General features: G+C 39.5%; 1 protein-coding gene across 1 annotated transcript in view; it reads right to left on the minus strand.

Moving 5' to 3' along the window:
- Positions 1–24,000, minus strand: part of LOC122810164 (cadherin-4-like) — a 368,858-nt gene that overhangs the window by 171,777 nt on the left and 173,081 nt on the right. The window contains exon 5 of the mRNA XM_044081642.1: positions 21,577–21,737. Within this exon, the coding sequence (XP_043937577.1) occupies positions 21,577–21,737 (161 nt within the window). The remainder of the gene's footprint in view (positions 1–21,576; positions 21,738–24,000) is intronic.

A 24,000-nucleotide genomic window follows, 5' to 3' on the forward strand; every position in this document is an offset into this window, starting at 1 on the left:
CAATGAAGTAGAAGTAATTGTCCATAAAGTATGTAGTGAAGTAGCAAGGAGTAGGTAAACTTGCCCCCTAGATGTAGGACACCAAGGCGACTCACCATTACCCCCCCCCCCCCAGATCACCAGTGCTACCGCAGTATATCACCGTCCTCCTTTGGCTATGCCATCCGGATTACTTTTTTCTTTCTTTTCTCACAGATTACATTAGTCTTCAGTTTTCTTTTTTCCTGGATTCTTTCCTTTAACACATTCTAATGAGACAAGACTGCATTCTGATAACTGGGTTAGGAATAACTGCATTAAACCAAGAAGTTCTAGATGCTCTGAGGTGCATTTTAGAGTTTCTTAATAACCTTTTCATCTAATGATTGCCTAAAAAAAATTATGATTAAGAAGAGAAATTCTGCTTTACTTCTCTCAGCTTCGTTTTTCTTGCATCCTTTCAGCACTCTAACTCACCAAGACTACACAATAATAAATTTGGAGGAAATAACAGAGTTTAGCTAAGGGTCTAAGGGTTTCTAGGCTCCCAGAAGCCAAAGGATTATAAATGCCCAGAGGAGCATTATAGAGCATTTTCTTGATCCAATGATAGTCTTAGCAAAACTCATAAGCTAGGAAAGAAATTCAGTTTTACTTATTTTATTTCAATGAAAAAATAAGTTGCATTCAAGGCATAATGGTCAAAGCTGACAAAATAATCGTTCATAGTAATCTGAGAAGACAAATGCAGTGCTTGCAAGGATACATAAATCATATCTGGGAATACTACCTGTCTCTTTATCAACCTAGAAGAAATAGTAACCGTCTCTGTATCCCTCCCTCTGATGTTATTACAGGATGAAAATTCACTGGGATAAAAATCAAGCCATAATGGCCACCGTCATATATTTTATGTTGCTGCTGTCATACATATTTACGACATGCCTCCTCACTCCTATGCGCAAAAGATAGTCACCATCTATATACCCCTCTGATGCCAGACTGGGATAAAACTGAAATAACAGAATGTATTTCAATCTGTTCCTGTCAGACATATATCAAAGCATGTCTCCATGCCCTCCTCCCAAAGATAGACACCTGTATATGCATCATGTAGTTGATTGTCACAAATGAGAAAAATGGATGGATGGGTAGATGGATGGATGGATGGATGGATGGATGGGTGGAGGGATGGATGGATTTATTTATTTACCAATTGTTGACAGGGTTAATCCCACTAGGCTAGAAGCTATTTTTTACTGGAGATGCAAGGTGGTATTTATACTACCAGGGGAAATTTGGCCAGGGCATTGGTATCTTGCCCTACTATTTTTGAAAGGTGCAGTGAGATCTTTTACTTCTACCTGAGCTACCACCAACTGAAGCAGATGGGACCTTCATTTAGTGCCTCATCTAAATGATGATGATCACATGATCACGATACTGTTTCCAGCTCATTTCAGTGAGACAGTAAACTGCTCCTACACACACTATAGTGACTTTGTGAGCACACCTCAGACGTTCATGGGGAAAGTTAAAGAAATCCACAAGGCACACTGGAACACACACCAAGAAATCTCCAAAGGAACTCCAGGCGAGAGCAGAACTGAAGTCAAACTTGTTAAGCAACAATTTATTTCCACAAAATTTTTCGTTCAACTGATAGCCGAACTTCTTCAGACAAACAGAGCAAACAACACCACACCCATATATACATCTCCTTTTACAAACACGTTAAAACTAATTAACATTTAAAGGGACTATACCATAAATAACAAGCCTGCAAGTTAAAAATAAAAAACTTTTATACATGATCAATCAAATATTACCCACTAAATAAAAACCAACATCCTCAAATGCTGGACATGTAAAAATCCTACTTAGACTAATATAAAATAAACCTAATCCAGTAAAAAAAAATCAAACAATCATGAAATGTTACCCCAGCGTTCACATTTCAAGATTTATAAAAACATGCTGTTAATATAATGCTTGCTTAAATCTCATAGGAACATGTAGACAAATGGAAATAAGTACATGCCAATATATGTGCAACTAATATCAACACAAACATCAGATGGCCATTGCTCTATCTCAGTAGACTTCTTAATTTCAGTATGCACGAAAGAGAAACCTTGCCATTAAGACCTGGAGCTCTGTAAGAATTCAACCTCAGCTGCCAAATCAATTCCTGTCTCTCTAACAGTAACTGGTAAGGGCCCCCTTTTACATCTGATGTAATTTGATTAACAAGTTTGACTTCAGTTCTGCTCTTGCCCGGAGTTCCTTTGGAGATTTCTTGGTGTGTGTTCCAGTGTGCCTTGTGGATTTAACTGGAGTTTCTTTGGTATACCTAGTTTGTGAAAGTTAAAGAAATAATGACTCACTGGATGGAGTCCAACACAGGATATAGTAACCAGTGTTCACCTCTGAAATTTGGTTGGAAAATTAAAGAAATAAGGACACCATCCCCAACTCCACAAGCAAGTTAGAGTGACTTTCTATGCACATACCTGATGATGGCCAGTTTCAGGGTAGGCAGGATACAGGGCAGAAGCCAATACTAATGTCTATTGTTAATTCTGATGACATCCCTCGCTGTCTTCAGAAGAATCTCCCTCACCACAGTCCCCACACCATTTCTAGTCTGTGCTCTTCCAGAGTTGTAGAATCTGGATCCCAAGCCAAGTTGATTTGATGTGCTAACTTTCCATCTTGTCTTTTGAATACACAGAATGTCCAGTCTCCTCCTTACCATCAGGTCATCCACTTCAAAGATGCGTCTTCTCAGTGAACCTGTGTTCAGTATAACAATTCCTAGTTCATTTCTGGTAAGGTAATTGGCCTTACATCCAGCTCTTACTCAACAGAGCTATCCCAGGTAATTTAGGCCAAGCAACTGGACACTGACCTGACCAGCCAGTAGCTCATTGGCCTATGACAGGCACACTGGTTAAAACAGGCACATAGTCTCCTCCTTTTATTAGAAAGGGTTCTTGGTGCATGTCAGGTCCTCTTCCCACTTATCAAGCTCCACACAGGCATTGGCCAGAGGTCTGGATTGAATCCTGTAAATTGTGCTTGGGAAGTAATTACCTTGACCATTATGTCTGTCGGTGTCTTAAACTGCAAATGCTGGTCTTCAATATGAAACCTGTCACTGCAGTCCACAGCTCTTCAAAAATTGTCCTACCTGAAAGAAATTGCAAGGGAAATAAACTAATTGCAAACCAAAATTCAGATTGTGAAGCCTTTAGTTTGGTTCAAGCATAACCGTAAGCAGGAATAATAAAATATGCAACTGGGACATTTACTCTGAACCCAAGCAACAAATAGTAATTTCCTCAAAATGCTGGACAAAAAAATGTGCTCATCAGTATCTGGTTGGTATAAATTAAGTCCAGAGAAATAACGTAAATCAATTTAATGTCGAGATAAATAAGTCTGGAACAATTGTCTATTCCAGTTCACTGAAAATCACATACAGACAAGGAAGTCAGACTACTTGCAATGAAGTTGAAAATATTACAATTTAAGAGATAAGGTGCAAACAGAAAGGCAATAAACATCTCACCTAACCAATAACTCACTTGAAAAAAAAACAGACTACACTGGATCTGCAGATTATAGCAAAAGATGTAACATTAGCATAGTCTGAATAGTAAACAAAGTCTCTGCTTAGCAATTTAACATGCATGATAGGTCCTCAGCAGAATACTGAAGCAAACGGCGATAGATAAGGTAAGTTACACAACGAGCTGAATACTGAAGCAAACGGCGATAGATTATGTAAGTTACACAACGTACTATCAGCCTGCGTGCAAACGTACAAAATAATCAGCATAATGTCCAGTGCTGTTTTACGCAGCCGACTGTGCTACCGTTGTCTGTGGCATGAAAAGGGCAAGCCATTCACTAGCAGATCTTAAACTGCTGTCCCTATTTCAGCAAACAATGGCTAACAGGTTAGTGAGCTGATCCAAGTCAGCCCTTTTCAGCCATGACCTGGGTCTTTTTACAGAAGAAGCATTACCTTTATACAGGTGTACAAGGTAAGTAAGTACATACAACAGCAACAGGGGAGGCAAACACAGCAGCAATTAAAGTAAGAATTACTAAGTCGATCAGCTGCGTCGTTCACAGGTACATATAAATATGTAAATATTCACCGCAATCCACCAAAACAAGAAAACAAAAACAAACAAAAACGCAGCAGCAGTTAAAGTAAGAATTACTAGGTACATATAAATATGTAAATATTCACGCAATCCACCAAAACAAGAAAGCAGCAGTTAAAGTAAGAATTTAGTTCACACATACATATAAATATGTAAATATTCACCTCAATCCACCAAAAAAAGAAAACAAAAACAAACAAAAAAATGAATATTCAAGCCATTGACAGAGGAAAAAAATAACATTTCTTTTGTGTGCGTCTTATACCTCTGCAGCTTTGGAGATATACTACCACACCATTTCAACTCTGACTCTCTACTGAAATGCTGGCACTCAAAAAAATAGGAGAAGAGTGAATCTAAAAAAATTGCTTTTTTGCTTTAAACTTCTTCTTGCAATGGGTGGGGGAAAACACCCTGCACCCCCACACCTCCCAATTTTATATGTATAGCAACTCTGACAACAGCATACCTTGAAGAAAAGAGAAAATTCTGAGAAATGGCATCTTGGACATAGTATATGTTATTTTAGCCATTCAGTTTCTGCATTTTGGGACTTGCTGTAGCAGATCCCAGCATTTCAAATGGTTGCCTCCCCACTATCCATATACTAACTATGAGACTGCATAACACTGTAGATCTAGGAAACTATCCATAATCCATGATTCTACAATCCCGTTCCTGAAAGAATACTGTGAGGGAGCAGGCCAAGTTAAACCTGTCAGTAATTCACTAATCATAAAATCTAAGATTGGGAAATCCTCATTATGCATGCTTGGACAGAATTGTCAGTTGCAGTTTATAACTTAAGAATGTTTGCTGTTGCTACTTTAGTGTTCCCAGATCACATCAAACATCAGATGTTCCTTATGTCCGGTGCTCAGCTGGTAGGACTACATCAAACATCAGCTGTTCCTTATGTCCGGTGCTCAGCTGGTAGGACTACATTAAACATCAGCTGTTCCTTATGTCCGGTGCTCAGCTGGTAGGACTACATCAAACATCAGATGTTTCTTATGTCCGGTGCTCAGCTGGTAGGACTACATCAAACATCAGATGTTCCTTATGTCCGGTGCTCAGCTGGTAGGACTAGAGGTCAGCTCTTCCAGTCTGACAGGACAACCACTTCACATATGCAAACTGATCAAGACTTCATGCCATAACAACATTGCAGCACATTCAACCAGTATAATATGTTGGTATTAAGAAGTGGCATTTAGTAATTAGAGTGGCCTCATAAAACCACTATAATATGCTCATAATAAAAAGTACCATTTAGTGGTTTGGATGGGCACATAGAACTAATATAATATGTCAGTAATAAGAATTACCACTTGGTAGCTAGGCTGGGTGTACAGACCCAGTATAATGTGTTAGTATCATACCTCTCAATTGAGCAGGTCTTTGCAGAATGTTCAGATTTTTGTCTCATATTTTTGGTGTGTTCCTCAAACAATGTGTGGCTTTCTGGGAAATCATAAAAGACTGAAATCATTAAATAATGACATACATTTGAGTTTCAGACTGCATACCCTCCAGGAAATGCATGCTAACACAAGTATTGTTATTTTAGCAACTTTCTAAGTTTATAAGAGCAATATTTAAAAATTGTCCCTAGTTTTGGGCCTTTCTCCCCATTATTTTAGGCCCTGTCCAGATTACTTGTGCTAAGAGGTTGAGAGGTATGTTCAGTATTAAGAAGTACCATTTAGTAGTTAAGATGGCAGCACAGAACCAGTAGAATATGCTGGTAATGAGAAATAGCATTCAGTATTTAGACTGGGAGAACATAATGTTTATAATATGTCTGCAGTAATAAGTACTATTTAGTAGTTAGGCTGTGAGCACTGAACCGGTATAATGCATCAGGGATAAGAAATGTCAGCTAGTATTTATGCTGCAGAATGCTGCCTTGATACAGATTAATTCTGAGATAGGGATTCCCAAGTAAAAGGAATCACTGAAATCCCCATAGATACAAAACTGCAAGGAGACAAGCTGTCCCACCATTGAACCTCTTTATTGCTGAGTGCTTTCGTCTGGCATTTGGCTCAAGACTTCATCAGAATAAATTAAAAACATTAAAGACTTGATTATATACAAAACTAATGTATCACATGTTTGAATCTTAAAAAATGATAGGCTGAAAGTCCAATCAATCAACCCTAAACACAATAGAACTTTATGACCCCAAGCAGGCAAATAAAATGCTAGCAGTCTCCAATACTGTAAACCTTCTTACATAAGTTATTTTACAAAAATAAATTAAAAATTATATTGTTCCAAAAAATCTCATTAACTTGTTTAAATTCCTGTTAAGCAGGGAACCAGTATATCAGACCATGTACTTGATAAAATAGCAATTATTACAAATGAAACTCAGATTGGAGTTTTAAGAAGCATGAGATAGAACACATGAACACGTGCCATTCAAACCAGGCGTGAACACGTGCCATTCAAACCAGGCATGAACACGTGCCATTCAAACCAGGCGTGAACACGTGCCATTCAAACCAGGCGTGAACACGTGCCATTCAAACCAGGCGTGAACACGTGCCATTCAAACCAGGCATGAACACGTGCCATTCAAACCAGGCGTGAACACGTGCCATTCAAACCAGGCGTGAACACGTGCCATTCAAACCAGGCATGAACACGTGCCATTCAAACCAGGCGTGAACACGTGCCATTCAAACCAGGCGTGAACACGCACCATTCAAACCAGGCGTGAACACGCACGATTCAAACCAGGCGTGAACATGCACCATTCAAACCAGCGTGAACACGTGCCATTCAAACCAGGCATGAACACGTGCCATTCAAACCAGGCTTTTTGTAGCATTACATCTGTGCTGCCAGAGCAGTTCCTTGTATTTAAGGAACCAGTCTACTGGCCCTCCCCTGCTGTTCTCTTTGTGAATTTGTTCTAAAACAGAAAATGTAAAATAATGCTGTGAATGCTCCATTGTATGTTCTCATTGCCTTTCATGATGTCATAAACATGCTGATAAATATACTTGTTTAAAACCACTAACTGTTTTTCTAATATAAAATTGGTCACATACTTGACAAATTGTGATGTAACCTATACATTTGCTTTGGCAATTATATTTCCCTTTCAAGTGAACATAGCCATAAGCCCTTAATCAAATGCTACTGGATTCTAGAATATACAGACATTGCGCACAGTGTCCACATTTTCTCATATGTCCCTCCCTCTCCCTTGGGAAATTACTTCCCAAGAGATTTTTTATACACTTGTCTCTCCTATACATTACACAAGGCTTGTCCCCAAGTCTTGATTTACAGAGGTTGTCTGTAATACGTATCATACAGCTGTTGTATGGGACTTCTCTGATGTTGTAGTAAAGGGGGTTAAATGTAAGAATCATGGCATCCATAAAGGACTTGGTGCCTCCTCCCTGTGTGTCTGCTGACATGTTCATCATCACCCCTCCAAAAGTGGGATGAAATACCCACTGTTTCTTTTTCCTGTAACTTCACTCAAAATTAGATCAATAAATGTCCCGGGGTAACTCCTCCTGCAAAGCATAGTTCTAAGTTTGCCAATTTCCTGTAGGAACACAGTGAATTCACTTATCATCCTTGCTAACCTAACACCCTGTCCTTTTACCAGAGATTTTTTCTAGTGTATAGGATGGCAATGATCAATATGTAGCAGGGTGTTCGAATATGTGGGTTTCCTAAACAAAGTGGAAGTGAATCTGTGGTTCTGTATGTCTTTTTGTATAGTGATATCCAAAAAGTTAATGAGCTCAGAATTGGATTGCATAGTAAGTTTTAGAAACTCGGTACTTGAATTCAAAAACATAAAAATTGCTGTAGTTGTTCACCTGTGCCATCCCAAAAAATTAATAAATCGTCTAGATATCTACAATAAAATCTATAGTGTTTGAAAAGTTTGTGTTTGAGCACTGTATTGAGTTCTCACTGGATTAATACAACATTGGCAAAGAGGAGGGCACAGGCCGCCCCCATCGCAACTCCAATTTTTTGCGTAAATAACTGGTTTTCAAATAAAATAAAGTTATTTTGCAAAATTAACTCCATAAGGGTCCTGTACATTAAAATCCTAGCGTGGCAATATGTAGAATAAGTACACAGGTAGTCATAGAACATGTTGATGTCCTCCTGAAAATTAATGCTGGCACTACACTACCCATCAGTTGGCCTGTCCTGATAGTGCCCCATAATGCCTTGCACCTGGGGCAGCTGCTCCTTTTGCTGCACTGTGGCTATGCTCCTTCTTCCAAGAGTGTTAATAAATGACATTAGATCCCGAGTAAATAGGAGGTATAACTGGATATCATCTGACATGCCCCATAATGCCTTGCACGTGGGGTACCTGCTCCCTTTGCTGCACTATGGCTATGCTCCTTCCCCCAAGAGCATTAATAAATGACATTAGATCCCGAGTAAATAGGAGGTATAACTGGATGTCATCTGACATGCCCCATAATGCCTTGCACATGGGGCAGGTGCTCCCTTTGCTGCACTGTGGCTATGATCCTTCCTCCAAGAGTGTTAATAAATGACATTAGATCCCAAGTAAATAGGAGGTATAACTGAATGTCATCTGTCATACGCCGTAATGCCTTGCACCTGGGGCAGTTGCTCCCTTTGCTGCACTATGGCTATGCTCCTTTCTCCAAGAGTGTTAATAAATGACATTAGATCCGAAGTAAATAGGAGGTATAACTGGCTGCCATCTGACATGCCCAATAATGCCTTGCACCTGGGGCAGCTGCTCCCTTTGCTGCACTATGGCTATGCTCCTTCCTCCAAGAGTGTTAATGAATGACATTAGATCCCGAGTAAATAGGAGGTATAACTGGATGTCATCTGACATGCCCCATAATGCCTTGCACCTGGGGCAGCTGCTCCCTTTGCTGCACTATGGCTATGCTCCTTTCTCCAAGAGTGTTAATAAAAGACATGAGATTCCAAGTAAATAAGAGGTATAACTGGATGTCATATGACATTCCAGCGACAGCATAAGCCTCTTCTGTTGATGGGATCTCCAATGGAAGTATGTACATGGAAAATAACAACTCTCCCTGTATAAAGTCCTGTGGAACTCTGGAAATGAGAAAGATAAGACAGGAAGAATTAATCTCAGATACAGTGCTCACCGTTCATTCCAAGAGGTAGGATGCAAACCACTATTGGGCTGTAGTAAAAATTCCAAAGTATGTCCAAGGATAATCCAGTAAAATATCATGGTCAACTGTGTCAAATGCTGGAAGGGATCCAAAGAGGATGCAACACAGAACAGTAACATTGAACTCTTGTTGCTAGAAGGTCACATACTGCCCAAGAGTTAATAATCCCATTATTATGTCTTGATTGAAAATCAGACTGAAATAGGTTATGAACTATGTGAGCCCACATTTTAGAGTTGTGCACGTACATCACTTTCTCTGTAACCTTACCCATGTACAGACCATTAGAGATGAGGCTGTGGTTATGAAAGCCATCTAGATTAAAAGTTCACTTCTTCAAGACTAGGACACACGTTCCTTCTTTAAGAGCTGAAAGTCCCCACATCTTGAACAAGTAGTGATGAGCTGATAAATAATTGGTCCAAGCTAGAAAGATTTAGTCAAGACCAATCAGGATGGCAAGGACAAAATCCTTGGGTAACTCAACATTCTTGAAGCGAATGATCATGATTTCAGTGTAATTTGATGCCTAAAACTTGATACAGAATTTCAACTCCACTCAACCCTTTCCATATAAAGGGGCTTCTTTTTTTCATAATACAATAACATCAGCATGTGAATAATTACTTTTTTTTTAAATTTATCCTTCTCTGCTCTGCAACTGCCTACTATTAACTTCTGAATTTTGGGGCTTTCATTTAGGCAGCCATGTTTTTCCCATAATGCCTAGCCTGCCATGTTTTTCCCATAATGCCTAGCCTGCCATACTTTTCCTGTATTTCCTGTCTCCCATACATCCACATCTGCTTTGCAGAACTCTGTCCACTTAAAGAAGAATCACAGTGCTGGACCCTTTGGTGCACACACAGCTGTATACATGCATCACCCCGGCTACAACATAAAGCATTGCTTGCTAATCCTGTGCTTTTCGCTGACCTACTGCATTCTGTCGCTGGCTTCCTATCCTTTTCTAGAAGACACCATTTCAGCCATTCCAGCAGCAGTGACTGTTCCTTAGGATAGATGGACTGATGTTGGCTGCTCACTTCTGATCATCCCCAGCTGCTTTTACCAGGAACTCATCTGGTAGTCTATCCTTGTTTCAAGTGTGTTTTGAGTCATGCATGGCTCACACTCAGCAGTTTATACCTCTGTGCCATGAAGCAGCATTGTGAGGCATGATTTCTACCTCCCCTATTTTTCAATCTGAGTTATGGTCCTTTAGTCTCACCTATTCACTGTGACTTTCTAGCACATTCCCTTTTCATTTGTTCTCTTCCAACAACAGCATATTTAATCACTGCAAACCTTCCCTCATGTGAACTCATATAATTAATAATTCTAATGATTCTCCTTTGTACTTTGTTCAACATTACAGTCTCCACACTGAAGATACTAAGAACCACACAAACAGTATCCCAGCTAAACATCACTAGAACATTATACACAGTCTGTAACAGTTGTCTGTCTTAAATCCTTTCTCTCCCCAGTTGATGTAAAATAACATTTTCTTAACCATTGCCAATATGTCTCACAGCAACATATTGCAACATTGTATTAATATCTGGCATTCTGTCACGCAGTGATATACCACTGTATGATTTTGATCTCACCACTGCATGGCAAGTTGTCTCATACGGTTATACAGTAGGCAATCTATACCCTTCAAATCTGTTTCCACCATCAGCTCTTTCAACATCCCTCCCCACAGTACACAATTTTTATTTCAGCTTTTTGATTCTGAATGCTTTACTTTACACTTCTTTGCATTACAATTTAGGTTCCATCTTACTAACCGCCTACCTAGAATCCTCAAAGCATCTGCAGATGAGCTACATGGTTAGCATCAGGCATAAATATTCATTATGGGTGTGGAACAGATACGTGTGTGTGTGTGTGTGTGTGTGTGTGTGTGTGTGTGTGTGTGTGTGTGTGTGTGTGTGTGTGTGTGTGTGTGGTTGGGAGCTAGTTCCACAAAGCACTTGAATTAATTCTGGTCCTAAAACAGATATGATTTTCTGGGTCTATATTACAAGATTGAAACTTTAGTTAATCGAATAACTAAAGATCGATCTTGTAATATCAAAACCTAAAAATCTTGAACAGCCAATTTAACCCAGGGAAACACTTCCCCTGGCTGCATGAAAAAAAAAACTTTAAATTCCAAATCAAGTGAGGGGCTTCATCCCCAAAACCCCCAATGTGGGGAGCTGTGCCCCCCCAACTAAATATACCAACTCTGAGATTGCTCCAAATCGGAGAAAAGGGCATAATCCACATAACGGCCAAGGGAAGTGTTTCCCTGGGTTAAATCAGCCATTCGAGATTTTTAGGCTTTGATATTACAAGATCGATCTTTAGTTATTCGATCTTGTAATACAGACCCTTATTTTGCATGGAATGGAATTTTCACTAAAGACTTCCGTAACCGTTACTTTTCTTCTTGTTTCCCTTTGTATTGTTTGATGTGAGTATATGAAATGATGTACGTCCTACCGCTCACCATTGCGAGACCAGTTTCTAGTCTTCGCTTCAGCCAATGTTCTTTTCACTACCCTTTTGATATTTCCAGTCTTGTGTGGCTCCAAGACAGATACCTACTTAACATCATGAAGTATCTTGACTTAGACAAGGCCGTTAAACTTTTTAATTCCACCTTTCTAGATATCCTAAACCTATATGCCCCTCCAAGAATCATCAGAATCAAAGCAAACACCACACCTTGGCTAAGTAAAGATACCAGATCCCTCCTCAAAGCCAGAGACAAAGCCTGGGATCACTGGCACAAGGTCAGGTCCCAAGCCACAAACCAAACTTACCAGGAGCTCAGGAACAAAACTAAAAAACTAGTAAAACTTGACAAGATTAACTACTACTACTACTACAATCTACAAATAAAGCATCAAAACAATCCTCAAAAGTTCTGGGTAGCCATTAACAAATTTATTCTACCACATAAATGTAGTACTCCCTCCCATACCTCAGAAAACACATCAGAGAACACAGCTATGCAATTTAACAAATTCTTTATTGAGACCATTCTAGCCCTATCTAACCAACAAAACAACCCCCCCCCCCATAGAACTCTGTAAAACACATAGCAACAACAACACATTTCACTTCCAGCCTGTCTCTAGCCTCTATGGATAGGATACAAAAATACCTTAGAAAACTTAAGCCCACAAAACTAGCATCAGACAAATTACTGGCAGAATTCCTACAAATAGCTGCTGGAGCTGTTGCCTACCCAATAGCCATTCTCATTAACATATCCTTGTCAGAAGCCTTTGTCCCCGACATTTGGAAAATATCACTTATAATCCCTCTTCATAAAGGAGGTAATTCTACAGAACTGACCAACTACCATCCAATAGCTAGTCTATCCCCTATTGCCAAAATCCTGGAAAGATGCATACATACCCAAATTATGCACTACTTGCATACCCACAAACTCCTTTCAAACACTCAACATGGCTTTTGCCCCTTTAACAGTACCACCATCGCTCTAATGTCCTTCACCAATACAGTAAACAACCACAGAAACAATGGCAAATTTGTATCCGTTACCTTTCTCAACTTGTCTAAGGCCTTTGACATGGTCAGACATAGTATACTTATCAAAGCTCTTTCTGATCTAGGCCTTGGTAAATCCTCCATAGCCTGGTTCCAAAGCTATTTAGTCAGCCACCAGCAAGCAATATTGTGGCAGCAAGAACTCTCACCTCGTCTTCCAGTCACTCTTGGAGTACCCCAAGGCTCCATGCTAGGCCCACTACTTTTCACGCTCTGCACTAACAACCTTCACACTTCTACACCCCATGCATCTGTCATACAATATGCAGATGATTCTATATTAATTTGTGCAGCTTCTTCATTCCATGAACTCCACACACTAACATAAGAATCCTTTCTCTTGGTTGAAACATGGCTATCCAAAATCCAACTTATTCTGAATCCTGGTAAAAGTAAACTGCTTCTCTTCAAACCTACTAGATCCATCTCTTTAGACCCCACCTTTAACATTATGTCCAGTAATAAAACTATTATCTCTTCCATAGGACACACAAAACTTCTTGGAGTCAAGACTGACAATAATTTGAGATTTAATATTCACATCTCCCAAACTGTTACGAAAGTACATAAAAAACTGGGTACCCTCTGTAGAAATAGGCAGTATCTTACCAGACACACAAAGTCCACCATATCATGCACTCATCTGACCTCTACACTTCTCTATGTTTCCCCTATTCTTACCAACCTCAGAAAGGCAGATTTAGCTAAACTGGACTCCTGCTACAACAAAATAGCCAGCTTTGTCTCAGATTCCCCATATAGATCACACCACTGCATAGCTTCAGAGCAGCTCAACTGGCTAGAATTTCCCCAACTCTTACATTATAATCAGTTTACTCTGGCTTATAAAATTCTGTACCAACCAGAGAGAACCCCTGTACTACAAAACCTACTTTATCCTTACTGTAGTAGCAGGACTGTCTGCTCCAGTAATAAATTCCTTCTTAAACTAACTAAAGCCAATAATGCAGCACAGGAATCACTCTCTTATCTAATTTCATGTCTAAAATATGGAACTCTCTACCAACCCACATATCTTCCATCTCTTCCTTAACACAGTTTAAAAGGCCACTAAAACCTCACCACAATACTAATTGGCTCTGTTCCTGCACTACTCCAGGCTAGTTCTACCTTCATATACTCTATTCTCTACTCAGTTTATCTGAATGTTTACAGCCCGTATGTTGTTATAACTATTTCTATGACCTAGGATTTTTAAATATTCCTTATACTATTTGTTTATATCTTTTGCTGATTCATCTGTATGTACATACATTTTATACTTGTAACTTCTTAATAATGATGTATTATTTCAGCATTTGACATAATCATATTGCATATTGTGTACCACTAATGATCTTAGTTGTTGGTTATCTGTGCAGCTTTTCTCCCCGGGCCTCCACTGAAAAATGACCTGTATCCAGTGGACTTTCCCGGTTAACAAATGTAAAATAAAATAAATAACTTTATCCTTGATAACATTCATGTCCACAGCTCCACCGAGTTGCAAGTTCTCTCTACAGTTGACAGACACCGTCTTTTTATCATCAGCATACAGTCATGTCCTCCCTGCATCTCTAATCTCCATTTTTTATTTTGACCAATGCAAACATCAAGATAAATGCCTGAAGATAGTATAAATGGATACAATCACCAACTATTCAAAGTATGACTATACTATGGTATGGATCATCAATTTTTCAATAGTATATCTGCTGCCCATCCATTAATACAGGGGATCCATTGTGGTCTGGATGATCCCCCACTTAATTTATTTTACTTTGTACCATGTAATGATGTCCCACCCTCAACAAAGAGGACCCTTGTGTGTTATTGCTGACCTGTCTGTTACTGCACCTTCATCCCACTTGGTGCAAGTGTAGCTGATATGTCTCTTACCTTGTCCTGATTTCTGTACTTTGTGAACTACAGCTGATATGTTGCTTACCTTATCCTGATTTCTGTACTTTGTGCAAGTGTACCTGATATGTCTCTTAGCTTGTCCTGATTTTTGTACTTTGTGCAGATGTAGCTATGTCTCTAATGTTGTACTCATTTCTGTACTTTGTGCAGGTATAGCTGATATGCCTCTTTTGTTATCCTGATTTCTGTGCTTTGTGCAGGTGTAGATGATATGTCACTTACCTTGTCCTGTTTTCTGTACTTTGTGCAGGTGTAGCTATGTCTCTTTCCTTGTCCTGATTTCTGTACTTTGTGCAGTACAGCTGGTATCTCTCTTACATTGTCCTGACTTCTGTACTTTCTGCAGGTGTTGCTAATATATCTCTTATCTTGTCCTGATTTTTGTACTTTATGCAGGTGTAGCTGATATGTCTTGTACCTTGTCCTGATTTCGGTACTTTGTGCAAGTGTAGCTGATATGTCTCTTACCTTGCCCTGATTTCTGCATTTTGGCAAGTGTTGCTGATATGTCTCTTACCTTGCTCTGATTTCTGTACTTCTTGCAGCTGTAGCTAATATGTCTCTTATGTTGTCCTGATTTCTGTACTCTGTGCAGGTGTAGTTGGTATGCCTCTTATGTTTTCCTCATTTCTGTACTTTTTGCAGATGTAGCTATGTCTCTTACTTTGTCCTGATTTTTGTACTTTGTGCAGGGGTAGCAGATATGTCTCTTACCTTGTCCTGATTTCTGTACTTTGTCAGGTATAGCTGATATGTCGCTTAACTTGTTCTGATTTCTGTACTTTGTGAAGGTGTAGCTGACATGTCTCATACCTTGTTCTGATTTCTGTTTTTTATGCGGGTGTAGCTGATATGTCTCTTACCTTGTTCTGATTTCTTTACTTTGTGCAAATGTAGCTGATATGTTTCTTATCTTGCTCTGATTTGTGCAGGTGGAGCTGATATTTCTCTTAAGTTGTCCTGATTTATCTACTTTGTACAGGTGTAGCTATGTCTCTTATATTGTCCTGATTTTTGTATTTTGTGCAGTACAGCTGATATGTCTCTTACCTTGTCCTAATTTCTGTACTTTGTGCAGGTTTAGCTGATATGTCTCTTACCATATCCTGATTTCTGCAATGTGTGCACTACAGCTGATATGTCTCTTACATTGTCCTGATTTCTGTACTTTGTGCAGGTATAGCTGATATGTCTCTTATGTTGTCCTGATTTATGTACTTTGTGCAGGTGTAGCTGATATGTCTCTTATCTTGTCCTGATTTCTTCACTTTGTGCAGGAATAGCTGATATGTCTCTTACTTTGTCCTGATTTCTGTAGTTTGTGCAGGTGTAGCAGATATGTCTCTTACATTGTCCTGATTTCTGTACTTTGTGCAGCCGTCGCTGATATGTCTCTTACCTTGTCCTGATTTCTGTACTTTGTGAAGGTGTAGTTGATATGTCGCTTACCTTGTTCTGATTTTTGTACATTGTGCAAGTGTAGCTGATTTGTCTCTTACCTTGTCCTGATATCTGTACTATATGCAGTGCAGCTAATTGGTCTCTTACCTTGTCCTGATTTTTGTACTTTGTGCAGGTGTAGCTGATATGTCTCATACCTTCTCCTAATTTCTCTTCTTTGTGCAGGTGTAGCTGATATGTCTCGTAACCTTATCCTGATTTCTGTACTTTGTGCAGTACAGCTGACATGTCTCTTAACTCGTCCTGATTTCTGTATTTTGTGCAGGTGTAGCTATGTCTCTTATGTTGTACTGATTTCTGTACTTTGTACAGGTGAAGCTGATATGCCTGAATCGTGCCATCCCAAATAGAACCAAAATGCTCTCATCCAAAAAAAGGAAGCCAATCTGGTGGTCCCCTGCCATAAACAAACTTTACAACAAAAGGAAGAAACTTTTGCAGAAAAGAGGAAAATCCCAGGATGCAAAAAACTCCCTTACTAGCCTCAGTAAGAAACTGAGATGCCTCATAAAATCCTCCAAAGCTAGTTATGAAAATAAAATTGCCAAAGATTCCAAAGACAACAAAGCATTCTATAACTATGTCAAGAATCTAAATGGCAATGCTCAGATCTGCTCTGAGCTAAAACAGAATGGCATTAAATATACTGATCCAAAGGATATTGCCAATATCCTGGCAGATCGATTCAGTGCCAACTTCACCCCCCTCTCACCCCCTAAATGGCCCATCTCAATACCGGAAGATTGCCAAATTCCAGTAATAACGGCCACACAGGTACAAAACACACTCTCTAAAGCCAAGAATACAGCATCCATGGGACCAGATGACATCCCGGGCTGTGTACTACATGAACTACAATATGAACTGGCACCTCACCTAAGTGTTATGTTTAATCATAGCCTCACCTCAGGTTTTGTACCCAATGAGTGGCGCAGAGCTACAGTTATCCCAATCCACAAGGGGGAATCCACCATGGAACCCGGAAACTACCATCCCATCAGTCTGACAAGCCTTATCTGCAAGGCCATGGAGTGTATTATCATGGAACTTATAAACAAAGACATTGGCAACCTTCAAACACTGGACCCCACCCAGTTTGGGTTTGTGAAGGGCCGATCTTGTCTCCTGAACCTGATTGACTTCTTTGAATCAGTCTCCAGAGCCATGGATAAGGGTAAGGTGGTCCACACAGCCTATCTAGACCTTGCCAAGGCCTTTGACACCATCCCCCACTCTGGAATCATAGATAAACTTACTAAGTTGGGCATTAATCCCTATGTCACCCAATGGGTTGCTAAATGGCTTACTGATAGAACCCACACTGTAAAAGTAGCCGACTCCAAATCCAGCTCCAGACAAGTGACAAGTGGAGTACCTCAGGGTTCAGTCCTGGGGCCGCTCTTGTTTGGCATCTACTTCTCTGAAGTACAGGTCAACACTAAGGGACTCTGTCTAACAAAGTTTGCAGATGACTGCAAACTGGGAGCCATTATTGAATCCCCAAATGATGTGGATACTCTACAAAATGGCCTTACAGAAACAGATGCTTGGTGCCAGAGCCATGGGCTCAAGCTCAATGCCAAGAAATGTATTGTTATCCCCTTTGGGAAAAAACATGTATCCATGAATTACCATACAGGTGGCAGTACACTAAACACAGAAAGTGTGATAAGAGACTTAGGGACACAGGTGGACAGTGGTCTCACCTTCGATAACCACATCGCCACAACAGTCAGGAAATCCTTCTATGTGGCACACCTCATTACGAAGGGCTTTTCATCCAGAAAAAAAAAAAAACCAACAACAACAGTCTTATGTTGTCCTGATTTCTGTACTTTGTGCAGGTGTAGCTGATATGTCTCTTCCCTTGTCATGGTTTCTGTACTTTGTGCAGGTGTAGCTGATATGTCTCTTTCCTTGTCCTGATTTCTGCACTTTGTGAAGGTGTAGCTGACATGTCTCATACCTTGTTCTGATTTCTCTACTTTGTGCAGCTGTAGCTGATATGTCTCTTATCTTGTTCTGATTTCTCTACTTTGTGCAGGTGGAGCTGATATTTCTATTACTTTGCCCTAATTTCTGTACTTTGTGCAGGTGTAGCTATGTCTCTTACCATATCCTGATTTCTGCAATGTGTGCACTACAGCTGATATGTCTCTTACATTGTCCTGATTTCTGTACTTTGTGCAGGTATAGCTGATATGTCTCTTATGTTGTCCTGATTTCTGTACTTTGTGCAGGTGTAGCTGATATGTCTCTTACTTTGTCCTGATTTCTGTATTTTGTGCAGTAAAGCTGATATGTCTCTTACCTTGTCCTGATTTCTGTACTTTGTGCAGGTGTAGCTGATATGTCTCTTACCTTTGATTTCTGTACTTTGTGCAGGTGTAGCTGATATGTCACTTACCTTGTTCTGATTTCTATACTTTGTGCAGCTGTAGCTGATATTTCTCTTACCTTGCCCTGATTTTTGTACTTTGTACAGGCGTAGCTGACATATTTCTTACCTTGTACTGATTTCTGTACTTCGTACACTACAGCTGATATGTCTCTTACCCTGTCCTGATTTCTTCACTTTATGCAGGTGTAGCTGATATGGCTCTTACCTTGCCCTGATTTCTGTACTTTGGCAAGTGTAGCTGATATGTCGCTTACCTTGTTCTGACTTCTGTACTTTGTGCAAGTGTAGCTATATGGCTTTTACCTTGTCTTGATTTATGTACTTTATGCAGGTGTAGCTGATATGTCTCTTACCTTGTCCTGATTTTGGTACTTTGTGCAGGTGTAGCTGATATGTCTCTTGCCTTGCTCTGATTTCTGTACTTCGTGCAGCTGTAGCTGATATGTCTCTTATGTTGTCCTGATTTCTGTACTTTGTGCAGGTGTAGCTGGTATGCCTCTTATGTTTTCCTCATTTCTGTAATTTTTGCAGGTGTAGCTATGTCTCTTACTTTGTCCTGATTTTTGTACTTTGTGCAGGGGTAGCAGATATGTCTCTTACCTTGTCCTGATTTCTGTACTTTGTGCAGGTATAGCTGATATGTCTCTTACCTTGTCCTGATTTCTGTACTTTGTCAGGTATAGCTGATATGTCGCTTACCTTGTTCTGATTTCTGTACTTTGTGCAGGTGTAGCTGGTATGCCTCTTATGTTTTCCTCATTTCTGTACTTTTTGCAGATGTAGCTATGTCTCTTACCTTGTCCTGATTTTTGTACTTTGTGCAGGTGTAAATGATATGTCACTTACCTTGTTCTGATTTCCGTACTTTGTGCAGTATAGCTGATATGTCTTTTACATTGCCCTGATTTCTGTACTTTGTGCAGTACAGCTATGTCTCTTACCTTGTCCTGATTTCTGTACTTTGTGCAGGAGTAGCTGATATTTCTCTTACCTTGTCCTGAGTTCTGTACTTTGTGCAGGTGTAGCTAATATGTCACTTACCTTGTTCTGATTTCTGTACCTTGTGCAAGTGTAGTTGATATGTCTTTTACCTTGTCCTGATTTCTGTACTTTGTGCAGGTGTAGCTGATATGTCTCTTACCTTGTTCTGATTTCTGTACTCTGTACAGGTTTTGCTGATGTCTCTTACCTTGTCCTAATTTCTGTACTTTGTGCATGTGTAGCTGATATGTCTCTTACCTTGTCCTGATTTCTGTACGTTGTGCAGTACAGCTGATATGTCTCTTACCTTGTCCTGATTTCTGTACTTTGTGCACGTGTAGCTGATACGTATCTTACCTTGTCCTAATTTCTGTACTTTATGCAGGTGTTGTTGATATGTCTCTTACCTTGTCCTGATTTCTGTACTTTGTGCAGTTCAGCTGATATGTCTCGTACCTTGTCCTGGTTTCTGTACTTTGTGCAGGTGTAGCTGATATGTCTTTTATGTTGTCCTGATTTCTGTACTTTATGGAGGTGTAGCTGATATGCCTCTTATGTTGTCCTGATTTTTGGTCTTTGTGCAGGTGTAGCTGATATGTCTCTTACATTGTCCTGATTTCTGTACTTTGTGTAGGTGTAGTTGATATGCCTCTTATGTTGTCCTGATTTCTGTACTTTGTGGATTTGTAGGTGATATGTCAGTTACCTTGTCCTGAGTTTTGTACTTTGTGCAGTACAGCTGATATGTCTCTTGCCTTTTCCTGATTTCTGTACTTTGTGCAGGTGTAGCTTATATGCCTCTTATGTTGTCCTTATTTCTGTACTTTGTGCAGTACTGCTGATATGTCTCTTACCTTCTCCTGATTTATATATGTTGTTCAGGCGTGGATGATATGTCTCTTACCTTGTTCTAATGTTTGTACTTTGTGCAAGTGTAGCTGATATGTCTCTTAACTTGTCCTGATTTCTGTAGTTTGTGCAGTACAGCTGATATTTCTCTTACCTTGTCCTGATTTCCGTACTTTGTGCAGGTGTAGCTGATATGTCTGTTACCTTGTCCTAATTTCTGTACTTTGTGCCTGTGTAGCTGATATGTCTCTTACCTTGTCCTGATTTCTGTACTTTGTGCAGGTGTAGCTATGTCTTTTACCTTGTCCTGATTTTTGTACTTTGTGCAGGTGTAGCTGATATTCCTGTTATGTTGTCCTGATTTCTGTAATTTGTGCAGGTGTAGCTATGTCTCTTACCTTGTTTTGATGTCTGTACTTTGTGCAGGTGTAGCTGATATGCCTCTTATGTTGTCCTGATTTCTGTACTTTTTGAAGGTGTAGCTGATATGTCTCTTACCTTGTCCTAATTTCTGTTCTTTGTGCAGGTGTAGCTGATATGTCTCTTATCTTGTCCTGATTTCTGTACTTTGTGCAGTGTAGATGATATGTTTTTTTTTTACCTTGTCTCTTGCCATCCTACCAAAAACATTATATCAAATCTTCTTTTTACTATGTATCAGATACTGTATTTCTAACCGTACAAGTCCAAAGGTGATGTTTCTAGTCCAGATGAAGGTTAGAACATCACACAAGGCATACCATTGTGGATGTCTGTCAATCAACCATTGGTTGGGGGCAGTGAGAGGGTGCAAAAAGGTGTAGCATAATCTATGCATTGATAAATAACCTAATGGAATGAGGTTCATGCCAAGGGCAGAACTTGTTATCAGAAACACTAACCATAGTTGACCAGATATAGTATATATTTACATTTTCTTTCTTACAATTACCATTGGTATTGCCTACATATTGTGTAGATCTCATCCACAATGCCTCCACATAACCCCTGACAAGAGCTACATGTGGCTGGGGTGGAGGCTGAGCTAGCTGGTAAAGAAATGCTTACTTACCTCTCTGTCAAGGCCTGCTGCTACTGTGCTGATAAGTCCTGTTTCCCTGTTAATCGTAAACATCATATCAGGGCTCTTATCCAGCAGAAAATAGTTAAGAATAGCATTATATGTATTAGGGTCATCAGCATCTGCAGCTGTTACAGTCATCACAGACGTACCTTAAACAGAGAAATACATTGTTACAATGGCAACACCTCTGCATATTACATAGAGAGCCACATTGTTACTATAGGAGCACTTGTCCATATTAGACAGTGAGATACATTGGTACTATAGGAACAGTATGGAGTACCTTACATAGACAAATACATAGCTGTTATAGTAGCATCTGTCTATGTTAAATGGAAAGAAGACACATGGTTTCAGTATTAACATCTGCTTATAGAGACACATTGTTGCTATAGGAACAGCTGTGTATATTAAACAGAGGGATACACTATTACTATAGAAACGTGTGTATACTAAACAGAGAGACATGCATTGCTACTATAAAACATTTTTTGAAGTACTTCAAACATCTGGAACCATAAGATCACCCATGGCTTTATTGCTTTCATTCTTATAATTACAGACTTCTTCAGAAATAACACAAAAACTCTGAAAACAATAATTATATACAGAAAATATTGCATCACATGTTGAAGTAGAGCCAAAGGCCGTTTGCTACCTACTCAGTCACAATTTAGCTGACTTAATTTTTCAAACCCATTTATATTTATAATAACATTCAACCCAGGAACAACGTTTGTGCCCAGTCTTAGCTGTTAACTTAAATCTTTGATTTCCAGCATCAGAAGTGCATCTAGGATGTGGTGAAGGTAGCAGGTGCTAAGGAGTACGATCGGGATATACCAGTAGATCGGTAGTGTACAATAATTCATTTCTGTACCTGCATTTCTGAATGCCAATACAAAAATTAATTCTGATGCTGCATTATGGATTGTAGAGCTCAAGTGGTTACAGTTTGAAAACAGAATGATTATAACCCTGGGATTCATTAATGCCTACACTAAGTGTACATAGTCCCTGTGATTCATTAATGTGTACACTAACTGTACATGATCCCTGGGATTCATTAACACCTACACTAAGTGTACACAATCCCTGGGAATCATTAATGACTACACCAACTGTACATGATCCCTGGGATTCTTTAATGCCTACACTAAATGTACACAATCCCTTGGATTCATTAATGCCTACACTAACTGTACATGATCCCTGAGATTCATTAATGCCTACACTAAGTGTACATGATCCTTGGGATTCATTAATGTGTACACTAACTGCACACGATCTCTGGGATTCATGAACACCTACACTAAGTGTACACAATGCCTGGGATTCATTAATGACTACACTAACTGCACATGATCCCTGGGATTCATTAAAACCTACACTATGTGTACACAATCTCTGAGATTCATTAATGCCTACACTAACTGTACATGATCCCTGAGATTCATTAATGCCTACACTAAGTGTACATGATCCCTGGGATTCATTAACACTTACACTAAGTATACACGATCCCTGGGATTCATTAATGACTACACTAAGTGTACACAATCTCTGGGATTCATTAATGACTACACTAAGTGTACATGATCCCTGGGATTCATTAACACCTATACTAACTGCACACAATCCCTGGGATTCATTAATGTGTACACTAACTGCACAGGATCTCTCAGATTCATTAATGAATACACTAACTGTACATGATCCCTGGGATTCATTAATGACTACACTAAGTGTACACGATCCCTGGGATTCATTAATGACTACATTAACTGTACATGATCCCTGGGATTCATTAATGCCAACACTAAGTGTACACAATCCCTGGGATTCATTATTGCCTGCACTGTGTACATGATCCCTGGGATTCATTATCACCTACACTATGTGTACACAATCCCTGGGATTCATTAATGCGTACACTAAGTGTACATGATCCCTGGGATTCATTAATGTGTACACTAATTGCACACGATCCCTGGGATTCATTAATGCCTACACTAAGTGTACACAATCCTGGGATTCATTAATGACTACACTAAGTGTACACAATCTCTGGGATTCATTAATGACTACACTAAGTGTACATGATCCCTGGGATTCATTAACACCTATACTAACTGCACACAATCCCTGGGATTCATTAATGTGTACACTAACTGCACAGGATCTCTCAGATTCATTAATGAATACACTAACTGTACATGATCCCTGGGATTCATTAATGACTACACTAAGTGTACACGATCCCTGGGATTCATTAATGACTACATTAACTGTACATGATCCCTGGGATTCATTAATGCCAACACTAAGTGTACACAATCCCTGGGATTCATTATTGCCTGCACTGTGTACATGATCCCTGGGATTCATTATCACCTACACTATGTGTACACA

This window comes from Protopterus annectens, chromosome 8.part1 (assembly GCF_019279795.1).
Source record: "Protopterus annectens isolate FY-2018-M chromosome 8.part1, PAN1.0, whole genome shotgun sequence".
NCBI lineage: Eukaryota > Metazoa > Chordata > Ceratodontiformes > Protopteridae > Protopterus > Protopterus annectens.